Source organism: Pelodiscus sinensis, chromosome 12 (genome assembly GCF_052426305.1).
Source record: "Pelodiscus sinensis isolate ZL-2025 chromosome 12, ASM5242630v1, whole genome shotgun sequence".
Taxonomy (NCBI): domain Eukaryota; kingdom Metazoa; phylum Chordata; order Testudines; family Trionychidae; genus Pelodiscus; species Pelodiscus sinensis.
This window is the reverse complement of record NC_143063.1, coordinates 3,814,479-3,826,969: the sequence shown is the minus strand read 5'-3', so window position 1 is coordinate 3,826,969 and position 12,491 is coordinate 3,814,479. Positions and strand designations below refer to the sequence as shown.

At 60.6% G+C, this 12,491-nt stretch overlaps 1 protein-coding gene and 1 long non-coding RNA gene across 4 annotated transcripts in view; one reads left to right on the top strand and one right to left on the bottom strand.

Annotated features, from left to right (window-relative positions):
* Nucleotides 1-10,274, bottom strand: part of CFAP20 (cilia and flagella associated protein 20) — a 26,750-nt gene extending 16,476 nt beyond the window's left edge. For all 3 annotated transcript variants that reach the window (XM_075940465.2, XM_075940466.2, XM_075940463.2), the window contains exon 1: nt 10,045-10,274. In XM_075940465.2, coding sequence (XP_075796580.1) covers nt 10,045-10,128 — 84 coding nt within the window. In that variant the 5' untranslated portion in view covers nt 10,129-10,274. The remainder of the gene's footprint in view (nt 1-10,044) is intronic.
* Nucleotides 10,270-12,491, top strand: LOC142831105 (uncharacterized). The gene is made up of 2 exons (XR_012906773.2): nt 10,270-10,498; nt 11,003-12,491. It is a non-coding gene; the product is annotated as an uncharacterized LOC142831105 (long non-coding RNA).

Below are 12,491 nucleotides of genomic sequence, written 5' to 3'. Positions count from 1 at the left end.
CGGGCTGCCACGTGCTCAGCCAGGCCAATGGGAGCTGCAGTTCCCAGCCAATGGGAGCTGCAGTTCCCAGCCAATGGGAGCTGCAGTTCCCAGCCAATGGGAGCTGCAGTTCCCAGCCAATGGGAGCTGCAGTTCCCAGCCAATGGGAGCTGCAGTTCCCAGCCAATGGGAGCTGCAGTTCCCAGCCAATGGGAGCTGCAGTTCCCAGCCAATGGGAGCTGCAGTTCCCAGCCAATGGGAGCTGCAGTTCCCAGCCAATGGGAGCTGCATAAGTGGAGCCTGCAGGCACAGGCAGCACAGGGACTTCCCAGTGCTCACAGCAAGGCAGCTTCAGGCAGAGGGGAGGAATGGCAGCGCACAGAGCCACCTCCCCTGCCAGGAAGGGCTTATCCAGAACACAGGGCCTTAATTGGCTGCAACCCAGGGACCCTCTTAGCTCAGGGCCACAGACTGCAGCCCTTAAAGCCTGTTTTTTAACCCAGCCCTGCTGCAGCCCAAGGGGCATGAAATCCCCCCGTGCTGCTCCCTGCTGGGGCCGGAAGAGCACGCCTTTCCTCCGGATGTGGCAGCAACATGCACAGGACTTCTCAGGTGCCGTGCAGCTCGGAACCTGGGTGAGCAGGCAAACGACAAACATTTTCACCCTGACTACCCATCGCCAACCACTGCTGCCACTCGCTGAGAAACGCAGAGCCACAGGACTCAGAGTCACCTGGTCTAGCCCCCTGCCACGATGCAGGACTTGGGACGGCTTACATTTTAATGAGACCATTCACACTGACAAGCTTATAAACCTCCAAGCAGATGGTTACAGGAGGCTGGGGCTCATGGTTTGAAGAGAGGCTGAGGGAACTGGGCTTAGTCTGCAGAAGAGAAGAACAAGGGGGATTTGAGAGCCGCCTTCAATTACCTGAGGCTCCAAAGAGGATGGAGAGAGGCTGTTCTCAGTGGAGGTAGAACGAGGAGCAATGGTCTCAAGTTGCAGCGGGGGAGGTCTAGGTTGAATATTAGGAAAAACTATTTCCCTAGGAGGGTGGGGAAGCACTGGGATGGGCTCCCTAGGGAGGAGGCGGCATCTCCAACGTTAGACGTTTTTACGTCCCAGAGTGACAAAGCCCTGTCTGAGATGATTGAGTTGGGGTTGGTCCTGCTTTTAGGAGGTTGGACTCGATGACTCCCGAGGGCTCTTCCAACCCTCGGATTCCATGACAGAGGCACAAGTCTTTTTTTCTGAGAACAGCGTCCACTGGCCTAGCCTTCATCTCCATCGGTTCTGTTTATTTCTGCTTGCGCACACACTGCTGCTACCAACTCCGAAGGGGCATGACTGAGGCTTTGGAAAGCCAGCATTTCTTACAGGGCACATGCTAGCTGACGAGCAGCTTTAAAAATACCCCAAACGTTATTCTTCCCGCACAGCTGTTTGCCCCACCGTTCATTGTAGTATACAGTAATTCCTCATTTAACACTATAGATATGTTTCAGAAAATGATCGTGTTAAGAGAAAACGTGTTATGCGGGGTCAATTTGCCCATTGAAAATAATGGAAAAGGTGGGGGGTGCGTTTCAAGCAGTGGTGTTTGTGGGGACCGGGATATAAGGTTGGGGGAGAAAGGGGACTGGGTTACAGCAGGGAGGGGAGGTGTTTGGCTCTGGGGAAGGGAAGGAGAGGAGAGGGGAGGGGGATTGGGTTGGGAGTATGCCCCTGCACTGCATCTGGTGAGGGGGGGGGAGTCGCTGGGGAACGGCGCGGCGAGCGGCGAACCCTCCGCCGCTTTTCAGGGAGATGGGGGAAGCTCCGCGCAGCCGCCGGCGACAGGCCGGCTGGGGAAACCCAGCCGCTGGCTTGCAAGCAGGGGCAGAGGAGAGGGAGCAAGGCGTCCAGTGAGGGAGAGTCAGCGAGGAACGGCACAGTGAGCGGCGAACCCTCCGCCGCTTTGCAGGGAGGTGGGGGAAGCCTGCGCAGCCACCAGCTGGGGAAATCGTGTTATTCCGGGGACGGTCGTAAAATTCAAAAAACGTTCCGTTAAAAAAAACCATGTTATCGCAAAAACGTGTTAAGCGGGCACGTGTTAAATGAGGAATTACTGAACCGTGAAACCACTACTGAGCTCTGTTTCAGACCACACACAGGGGCTGGTTTTATTTAATACGTTTAACCCATACCCCTGAGAGCAGACTGGACGCCCGCAGCAAGATGCACCTCCAATTTCAAAGGAGCTCTTCAAAAGGAAAAAAGTTGGGCTCTTGCCCTCCTCCGCCCAGCCCTCCTGTTGCGCTGTGTTAGGATGCACAGACAAAGCCCGAAATAGTTTTATGAACACAATGGGTTTTCTCTGCCAGCTAAGTTACATTAGAACAACAGATCTTCTGAATGGACAACTTGGGAAATTATGATGTCACAAGAGGCAGAACACCAAAGGAACTGGGAGGGAAAAGGAGGCTTAGGCAGACTGCTGCTAACTTAGTCGTAAGGGGATTTTTGCGTAACATCAGCATTTTGGTGAAAGGGGCTTTCTGATAAAGGTTCAATGCCAGCAGACAACTGAGAAGCCTAAAGAGCATGGTAGCAAACTGAGAAAGGCTAAAGCCAACATTCTCACCCTTTCTAAGTAAAAACGTAAGAGCGTTTCAAGATTTGTTATACAGCATAACAAACACCATTTTATGTGTTCTTCGCAGGCCACTTTTAAAATGAACCAACAAAAATCACCTTTGGCTGACATTGTTTACATCCTGCTGTTCCGATGCCCAAGATGACTGTCACCGAGGCTACGTCTAGACTATGGACTTCTTGTGCAAGAAACTGTTTTTGGAAGAGATCTTCCGAAAAAACTTCTCGCGCAGGAGAGCATCCACACTGCAAAAGCGCATTGAAAAAGTGATGCACTTTTGAAAGTGTCCAGACTGCCTGGATGCTCTCTCACATGTAAGCTGTGATTGCTATGGACAGAATGGCCACCAGGATACCTGTGCTTTTCCCTCTTCCCTCTTCTTCCAAAAAAACCTCCCTCTTCCCCATCCACACACGCCTTTTTGTGAAAGAGCTCTGTCAAAAGAACGTGCTTGTAATGTGGACATAACTCAGGTTTTGTCAAAAAACCAGCCATTTTTCCAACAAAACTCTGCAGTCTAGACACATCCTGACATGGCAAAAAACAATTAGCTATCCCCCCCCCTCCCCATTTACTTTGGTTTACTCTGACTATTTGACAGAACATTGCTTATAGGCACTTTTAGCTCCCCAAGTCTGTGTGCATAGCAACTTGAAAAATTCAACTTTTGAAATGAGAATCATACTATTTTCAGACTACATTATTTGGCAAGGAGATTTTGAGGCAGATGTCGAAACTGACATTATTTGTATCTCATTTTACACTGACTACTTCTTATTTTATAGTGTGAAGAGGGAAACATCTCTGCTCAAGGAGCCCAAAGAGATGAGTCAAAGAGAAAACTGCAAACACTAAACTAGGTGCTTCTAAGACAGGACACTGCCATCTTAACACACAATTTTGCTTGGCCCGAGGACAAGATCAAAGCATCAAGTTGTACAATTCTGAGGACTGTTTTATATATACCGGAATACTGGATGCTGCTATTTGCTATTCAGTTTTCTATTTTTCAGGGTTGTTTTCAGGAATTTTTCAGTTGTACATAGATGCTCAAAATTGTGTGTGCACGGGGCAGGGATATTAAATTTAGTTTAATCAACTAGTCGATGGATTTTCCTTTGATTAGTCAATAAGCGGGGGAGCTGCAGCGGGGTTAGCTCCCAGCCCTGGAAGCTAACACTGCTATTTAAAGGTATGAAGAGACAGCTGATTCCTGTCTCGCGCCGGGCCCTCCAGCTGCACTTCTGCTTTTTAGATGTATTAAGAGCCTACAGGCACAGTGTCTGGGACCAGGCATGAGCTGGGAATCAGCTGATTCCCAGCTCACGCCCGGTCCCTGCTACCACCCTGCCTCCCTTGGAGACAGTGCTAGGGAGAACTGGCTTTTAAGCCACCTCCCCTCACCCCCCCCTTGCTGCCATTGATAAGAGGCAGCAGGGGGGAGCAACTAGTCGAGGGCCTAGTCAACTATGGGATAAGCTTTTGCTTATTGGATAGCAGACTAGTCACTTACATCCCTAGTGTGGGGGGAAGGCGGTACCGAGTAAAATATGTTATATGCAATCACAGATATTATAGCAACGTAATGAGTAATCTCTTTATAAAGTCCTCTAGTGCACTTGAACATAATAGAATAGTAATAGAGATGTAGCCGTGTTAGTCTAATACTGTTCGAAGCAGCACTACGTTCAAGTGCACTACAGAATGTTTAGTGTGCACCAGCAGGTCAACACAGACTAATTAGGGTTCAACCCAGTAGTGAGCATTAGAAACCAAACCATCACAGTCTGCATTACCCGCCTGTGCAGAGAAGATACACTTCTGATGTAGTTCCAGATAAATCCCCGATTTCTTCTTTTTTGGGAGGGAGGTTGGGAGTTTATCAATTAAAACTGACAATCAGATGCAATAGAAGTTGGAGAGAGGTCACAGAAGTGGCCCTGCAAATTAGAACGTCGTACAACACCATCTCTCACGGAAAGAGACTTTCAGACAATGGAGCCGCGGTGGCTACATCCGAGGACAAGAAATACGCGTTGTCCACAAGACAGCAAGCGCACAAGTTTCCTTACCCAGACCCTACACTGCGACGGAAGGTCATTTCTGATTGCACCTTCCTCCAATAGATAGCTCCGGCCTTTCCTGGCACACCCACCCCCAGGAGGACGTAATGGTTCGGAGGACTGTGTCTCAGGCAAGGGCTTGCTCCTTCGGGCCTGTCCCAATGTGGCGGAGGCCCTCAGTAAACCTGCCAAGAAATCAGGGATAACCAGGCCCGGGGGACATGTTGCCAGGTACCTTGTTGTCATGGGGACAGCACATTACCAATCTCTTGGGACCTGGCAGGGCCCTGAGGCCCCCCACCCACGCACCTTCTTCTCCCAGATCTGCAGGGGCCCGGCCCCCCCCACGGATCTTCTTGTCCCAGATCTGAAGAGGCCCGGACCCCACCCACGCACCTTCTTGTCCCAGATCTGCAGAGGCCCGGACCCCACACACGCACCTTCTTGTCCCAGATCTGCAGAGGCCCGGACCCCACCCACGCACCTTCTTGTCCCATATCTGCAGAGGCCTGGACCCCCACCACGCACCTTCTTGTCCCAGATCTGCAGAGGCCCGGACCCCACCCACGCACCTTCTTGTCCCAGATCTGCAGGGGCCCGGCCCAGCCCCCCCCACGCACCTTCTTGTCCCAGATCTGCAGGGGCCCGGCCCAGCCCGCCCCCCCCACGCACCTTCTTGTCCCAGATCTGCAGGCCACCCCCACCCACGCACCTTCTTGTCCCAGATCTGCAGGGCCCCCCCCACGCACCTTCTTGTCCCAGATCTGCAGGCCCCCCCCCCACGCACCTTCTTGTCCCAGAACTGCAGGGGCCCAGCCCGCCCCCCCCACGCACCTTCTTGTCCCAGATCTGCAGGCCCCCCCCCCCACGCACCTTCTTGTCCCAGATCTGCAGGCCCCCCCCCCCCCCACGCACCTTCTTGTCCCAGATCTGCAGGGGCCCCCCCCACGCACCTTCTTGTCCCAGATCTGCAGGGGCCCGGCCCGCCCCCCCACGCACCTTCTTGTCCCAGATCTGCAGGGGCCCCCCCCACGCACCTTCTTGTCCCAGATCTGCAGGGGCCCGGCCCAGCCCCCCCCCCCACGCACCTTCTTGTCCCAGATCTGCAGGGGCCCGGCCCAGCCCCCCCCCCCACGCACCTTCTTGTCCCAGATCTGCAGGGGCCCGGCCCAGCCCCCCCCACGCACCTTCTTGTCCCAGATCTGCAGGGGCCCAGCCCCCCCCCCACGCACCTTCTTGTCCCAGATCTGCAGGGGCCCAGCCCGCCCCCCCCACGCACCTTCTTGTCCCAGATCTGCAGGGGCCCAGCCCCCCCCCCCACGCACCTTCTTGTCCCAGATCTGCAGGGGCCCCCCCCACGCACCTTCTTGTCCCAGATCTGCAGGCCCCCCCCCCCACGCACCTTCTTGTCCCAGATCTGCAGGCCCCCCCCCCCACGCACCTTCTTGTCCCAGATCTGCAGGGGCCCAGCCCCCCCCCCACGCACCTTCTTGTCCCAGATCTGCAGGGGCCCAGCCCGCCCCCCCCACGCACCTTCTTGTCCCAGATCTGCAGGGGCCCAGCCCCCCCCCCCACGCACCTTCTTGTCCCAGATCTGCAGGGGCCCCCCCCACGCACCTTCTTGTCCCAGATCTGCAGGCCCCCCCCCCCACGCACCTTCTTGTCCCAGATCTGCAGGGGCCCCCCCCCACGCACCTTCTTGTCCCAGATCTGCAGGGGCCCGGCCCGCCCCCCCACGCACCTTCTTGTCCCAGATCTGCAGGGGCCCGGCCCAGCCCCCCCCACGCACCTTCTTGTCCCAGATCTGCAGGCCCCCCCCCACGCACCTTCTTGTCCCAGATCTGCAGGGGCCCCCCCCACGCACCTTCTTGTCCCAGATCTGCAGGGGCCCCCCCACGCACCTTCTTGTCCCAGATCTGCAGGGGCCCGGCCCAACCCCCCCCCCACGCACCTTCTTGTCCCAGATCTGCAGGGGCCCGGCCCAGCCCTCCCCCCCCACGCACCTTCTTGTCCCAGATCTGCAGGGGCCCGGCCCAGCCCCCCCCACGCACCTTCTTGTCCCAGAACTGCAGGGGCCCGGCCCAGCCCCCCCCCACGCACCTTCTTGTCCCAGAACTGCAGGGGCCCAGCCCGCCCCCCCCACGCACCTTCTTGTCCCAGATCTGCAGGCCCCCCCCACGCACCTTCTTGTCCCAGATCTGCAGGGGCCCCCCCCACGCACCTTCTTGTCCCAGATCTGCAGGGGCCCCCCCCACGCACCTTCTTGTCCCAGATCTGCAGGGGCTCCCCCCACGCACCTTCTTGTCCCAGATCTGCAGGGGCCCCCCCCACGCACCTTCTTGTCCCAGATCTGCAGGGGCCCGGCCCGCCCCCCCACGCACCTTCTTGTCCCAGATCTGCAGGGGCCCCCCCACGCACCTTCTTGTCCCAGATCTGCAGGGCCCCCCCCACGCACCTTCTTGTCCCAGATCTGCAGGGGCCCCCCCCCACGCACCTTCTTGTCCCAGATCTGCAGGGGCCCCCCCCACGCACCTTCTTGTCCCAGATCTGCAGGGGCCCCCCCACGCACCTTCTTGTCCCAGATCTGCAGGGGCCCCCCCACGCACCTTCTTGTCCCAGATCTGCAGGGGCCCCCCCCACGCACCTTCTTGTCCCAGATCTGCAGGGGCCCGGCCCGCCCCCCCACGCACCTTCTTGTCCCAGATCTGCAGGGGCCCCCCCCACGCACCTTCTTGTCCCAGATCTGCAGGGGCCCCCCCCACGCACCTTCTTGTCCCAGATCTGCAGGGGCCCGGCCCGCCCCCCCACGCACCTTCTTGTCCCAGATCTGCAGGGGCCCGGCCCGCCCCCCCACGCACCTTCTTGTCCCAGATCTGCAGGGGCCCGGCCCGCCCCCCCACGCACATTCTTGTCCCAGATCTGCAGGGGCCCGGCCCGCCCCCCCACGCACCTTCTTGTCCCAGATCTGCAGGGGCCCGGCCCGCCCCCCCACGCACCTTCTTGTCCCAGATCTGCAGGGGCCCGGCCCGCCCCCCCACGCACCTTCTTGTCCCAGATCTGCAGGGGCCCGGCCCCCCCCCCACGCACCTTCTTGTCCCAGATCTGCAGGGGCCCAGCCCCCCCCACGCACCTTCTTGTCCCAGATCTGCAGGGGCCCAGCCCCCCCCCCCACGCACCTTCTTGTCCCAGATCTGCAGGGGCCCCCCCCACGCACCTTCTTGTCCCAGATCTGCAGGGGCCCCCCCCCACGCACCTTCTTGTCCCAGATCTGCAGGGCCCCCCCCCACGCACCTTCTTGTCCCAGATCTGCAGGGGCCCCCCCCACGCACCTTCTTGTCCCAGATCTGCAGGGGCCCCCCCCACGCACCTTCTTGTCCCAGATCTGCAGGGGCCCGGCCCGCCCCCCCACGCACCTTCTTGTCCCAGATCTGCAGGGGCCCGGCCCGCCCCCCCACGCACCTTCTTGTCCCAGATCTGCAGGGGCCCCCCCACGCACCTTCTTGTCCCAGATCTGCAGGGGCCCCCCCCACGCACCTTCTTGTCCCAGATCTGCAGGCCCCCCCCCCCACGCACCTTCTTGTCCCAGATCTGCAGGGCCCCCCCCCACGCACCTTCTTGTCCCAGATCTGCAGGGCCCCCCCCCACGCACCTTCTTGTCCCAGATCTGCAGGGCCCCCCCCCACGCACCTTCTTGTCCCAGATCTGCAGGGGCCCCCCCCACGCACCTTCTTGTCCCAGATCTGCAGGGCCCCCCCCCACGCACCTTCTTGTCCCAGATCTGCAGGGGCCCCCCCCACGCACCTTATTGTCCCAGATCTGCAGGGGCCCAGCCCCCCCCACGCACCTTCTTGTCCCAGATCTGCAGGGGCCCGGCTCCCCCCCCCCACGCACCTTCTTGTCCCAGATCTGCAGGGGCCCGGCCCGCCCCCCCACGCACCTTCTTGTCCCAGATCTGCAGGGGCCCGGCCCGCCCCCCCACGCACCTTCTTGTCCCAGATCTGCAGGGGCCCGGCTCCCCCCCCCCATGCACCTTCTTGTCCCAGATCTGCAGGGGCCCGGCCCGCCCCCCCACGCACCTTCTTGTCCCAGATCTGCAGGGGCCCGGCTCCCCCCCCCCACGCACCTTCTTGTCCCAGATCTGCAGGGGCCCGGCTCCCCCCCCCCCACGCACCTTCTTGTCCCAGATCTGCAGGGGCCCCCCCCACGCACCTTCTTGTCCCAGATCTGCAGGGGCCCGGCCCCCCCCCCACGCACCTTCTTGTCCCAGATCTGCAGGGGCCCCCCCCACGCACCTTCTTGTCCCAGATCTGCAGGGGCCCAGCCCCCCCCCACGCACCTTCTTGTCCCAGATCTGCAGGGGCCCAGCCCCCCCCACGCACCTTCTTGTCCCAGATCTGCAGGGGCCCCCCCCACGCACCTTCTTGTCCCAGATCTGCAGGGCCCCCCCCCACGCACCTTCTTGTCCCAGACCTGCAGGGCCCCCCCCCACGCACCTTCTTGTCCCAGACCTGCAGGGCCCCCCCCCACGCACCTTCTTGTCCCAGATCTGCAGGGCCCCCCCCCACGCACCTTCTTGTCCCAGATCTGCAGGGGCCCGGCCCCCCCCCCCACGCACCTTCTTGTCCCAGATCTGCAGGGGCCCGGCCCCCCCCACGCACCTTCTTGTCCCAGATCTGCAGGGGCCCCCCCCCACGCACCTTCTTGTCCCAGATCTGCAGGGGCCCAGCCCCCCCCACGCACCTTCTTGTCCCAGATCTGCAGGGGCCCCCCCCCACGCACCTTCTTGTCCCAGATCTGCAGGGGCCCAGCCCCCCCCCCGCACCTTCTTGTCCCAGATCTGCAGGGGCCCAGCCCCCCCCCCGCACCTTCTTGTCCCAGATCTGCAGGGGCCCAGCCCCCCCCACGCACCTTCTTGTCCCAGATCTGCAGGGGCCCGGCCCCCCCCTCCACGCACCTTCTTGTCCCAGATCTGCAGGGGCCCGGCCCCCCCCCACGCACCTTCTTGTCCCAGATCTGCAGGGGCCCGGCCCCCCCCTCCACGCACCTTCTTGTCCCAGATCTGCAGGGGCCCCCCCCCCCACGCACCTTCTTGTCCCAGATCTGCAGGGGCCCGGCCCCCCCCCCACGCACCTTCTTGTCCCAGATCTGCAGGGGCCCGGCCCCCCCACGCACCTTCTTGTCCCAGATCTGCAGGGGCCCCCCCCACGCACCTTCTTGTCCCAGATCTGCAGGGGCCCCCCCCACGCACCTTCTTGTCCCAGATCTGCAGGGGCCCGGCCCCCCCCACGCACCTTCTTGTCCCAGATCTGCAGGGGCCCCCCCCACGCACCTTCTTGTCCCAGATCTGCAGGGCCCCCCCCACGCACCTTCTTGTCCCAGATCTGCAGGGGCTTGCTGCCGATGCTGTAGAGCACGGACAGGAAGCCGCTCTGGAACGTGTTCTTGAACATGCCGCCGCGCGGGGGGGGAGTTTCCCGCCGGCCCGCCCCGGCCCCGCCGCTCCGCGCTGCCGCTGCCCAGCCCAGGCCCCCGCTCGGCGCGCGGAAGGAGACGCTGGCCCGGCGGAAGGGGAGGAGCCTGGGTGAGATTCTTCCGCGCGCTCCTCGGGTCTGTTCTCCCTTGACGGGCCCTGCCCCGCTAGCGCGGCCCCTTCGTCGGCGACCCGCAGGGTGCGCGGGGACTACTTTCCGCTCCCGCCGGAACTACTTCCTGCTGCCCCGCCGCGGGAGCCGTGTGTTGTCGGCGTGGGCGTACTGCCATGGCAACCGCGCTACGCCCCGCCCCTCGGCCTCGTGCAGGGGGCGGGGAGCCGGAGGGGCGGTAAGGGGCGGGGCGAGTTGGAGGGGCGGGCGAGGCAGGGGATTGGGGAGGCAGGGGGAGCAGGCAGGGGGAGGGGGAAGATGGAGGGGAGACAGGAGGGGGAGGGGAGGCAGGGGGGAGCGGGAGGGGGAGGGGGAGGGGGAGATGGAGAGGAGGCAGGAGGGTGAGGAGAGAGGGGGAGGGGGAGATGGAGGGGAGGCAGGGGGGAGCGGGAGGGGGAGGGGGGGGGGGAGATGGAGAGGAGGCAGGAGGGTGAGGAGAGAGGGGGAGGGGGAGGGGGAGATGGAGGGGAGGCAGGGGGGGAGAGGGAGGGGGAAGGGGGAGATGGAGGGGAGGCAGGAGGGGGAGGGGGGAGGGGGAGGGGGGAGATGGAGGGGAGGCAGGGGGAGCAGGAGGGGGAGGGGGGAGATGGAGGGGAGGCAGGGGGGAGGGGGAGATGGTGGGGTGGGGGAGGCCAGGGTGCCCCTATCTGCGCCACTCTGTGACAGCTACATCTTGCTACAGATCCCTAACGCGCCGTGGTCCATCACGTTCTGTAGAAAGCTTCGTGTGAAGATTCACGTTTGATAAATATCAGCTACAAGGAAACCTTGTGAAGAAAATCCAATTTGATGTTTTACCCGTGTGAGGGGGGGACACCCAGCTCTGGTGAGCGGGCCCTGTCACGTTTGTGCAAATCTGCGCCCTCGCTCTGCTCACGCTGCCTCCCGTTGGCACTTGGCATGGGTGGCTGCCATGGCTCATCCCGTGGAGGAACCTCTGTTGGAGTAAAAGGTCCAATCTGGCCTACTCCCGTGCTCTTGTGCATATCCCAAGTACCACACCCTAAGTACTCTACCAAAGCACCCTAAGTACCACAGTGCACTTCCTGCTCCCCACTTCTCCCCCATCCCAGCACCATCCAAGCGCCACAAATCCACTGCTTCACACTCCCTCCCTGTTCCTCCCCAAGCCTGAACATCTGGGAACAGCTGATTTGCAGCGTTCCAGCTCTGGAAGGGAGGAGGAGGACTAGGATGTGCAGGACTCCGGTGCCCTCGTGAGTGAGAGGCAGGTGGGAGAGAAGGGCAGACGGGGGCCTGTGGGCCGCAGGCAGAACCCCAGTGGATTGCAGGCCACCCACCACTGCCTTACCTGGGCCTGCTTGTGTTTCTGGGTTGTAACCCAGGGACCCTACGATCAGCAGACGTGTTGCTTTGTATCCTGCAAGTTGCTGCAGAGCCCTGGCTCCTTGCTGGCACGGCCCCTTCCACCTCATTTTCAGCTCAGGGCTGAAGTTCTTCCTTGTGGAACGTGTCACCAGAACCCGTCTTCTGGCTCCTGCATAAGCGCCCAGGAGCACCTGCCTTGCTCCTCTAGTCCCCACCAGGAACAGACTCGCTCAGGCCCTACAGCACCTTGCCCCTGACCCTGGTGTGCTCGATTCGCTGTTCCCAGCAGCCTTTCGAGGTGGGCCTGGACCACCCCCCTTGACAGCTGCTCTTCTGCTGCTCTTCTGGGTGTTTAGGACCCAAGGTCTTCAGCAAGGGGCCTCACTGGGCCCAGGATAGTCACTGTCTCTTCAACACTGTCCAGGGAAGCCAGGTCTAAGGATGAATCCCAACTCTTGTGGCTGGAACAGATGAAGGACAAACCCTCGCTGCCACACAGGCTTGTGTAAGGGAGAGATGATTGTTGCAGTGCAATGACTCCTTCATGACTCTGGGTGGTATCTAAGCCTCCTTTTGAGTCTGAGGCCACTGCAAGCTGCTCCTGAGTCAGAGACCAACATTACACAGACAAACGGACCCGGAGAGAGTCGTCCTGTTGAAATGACAGCCTGATCCAACGCTATTGGACAGGATGGACCATTGGTTTGACCCAGTATGGCAGTTCTTAAATTCTTATGTACTCTCCATGTGTCTTGAAACTGCCTCAGATCATTGCCCAGTATGGAAATCACATAAATGTTAATGGTAAATTAAGAGAATAAATGCACCTGTTTATAACTGGA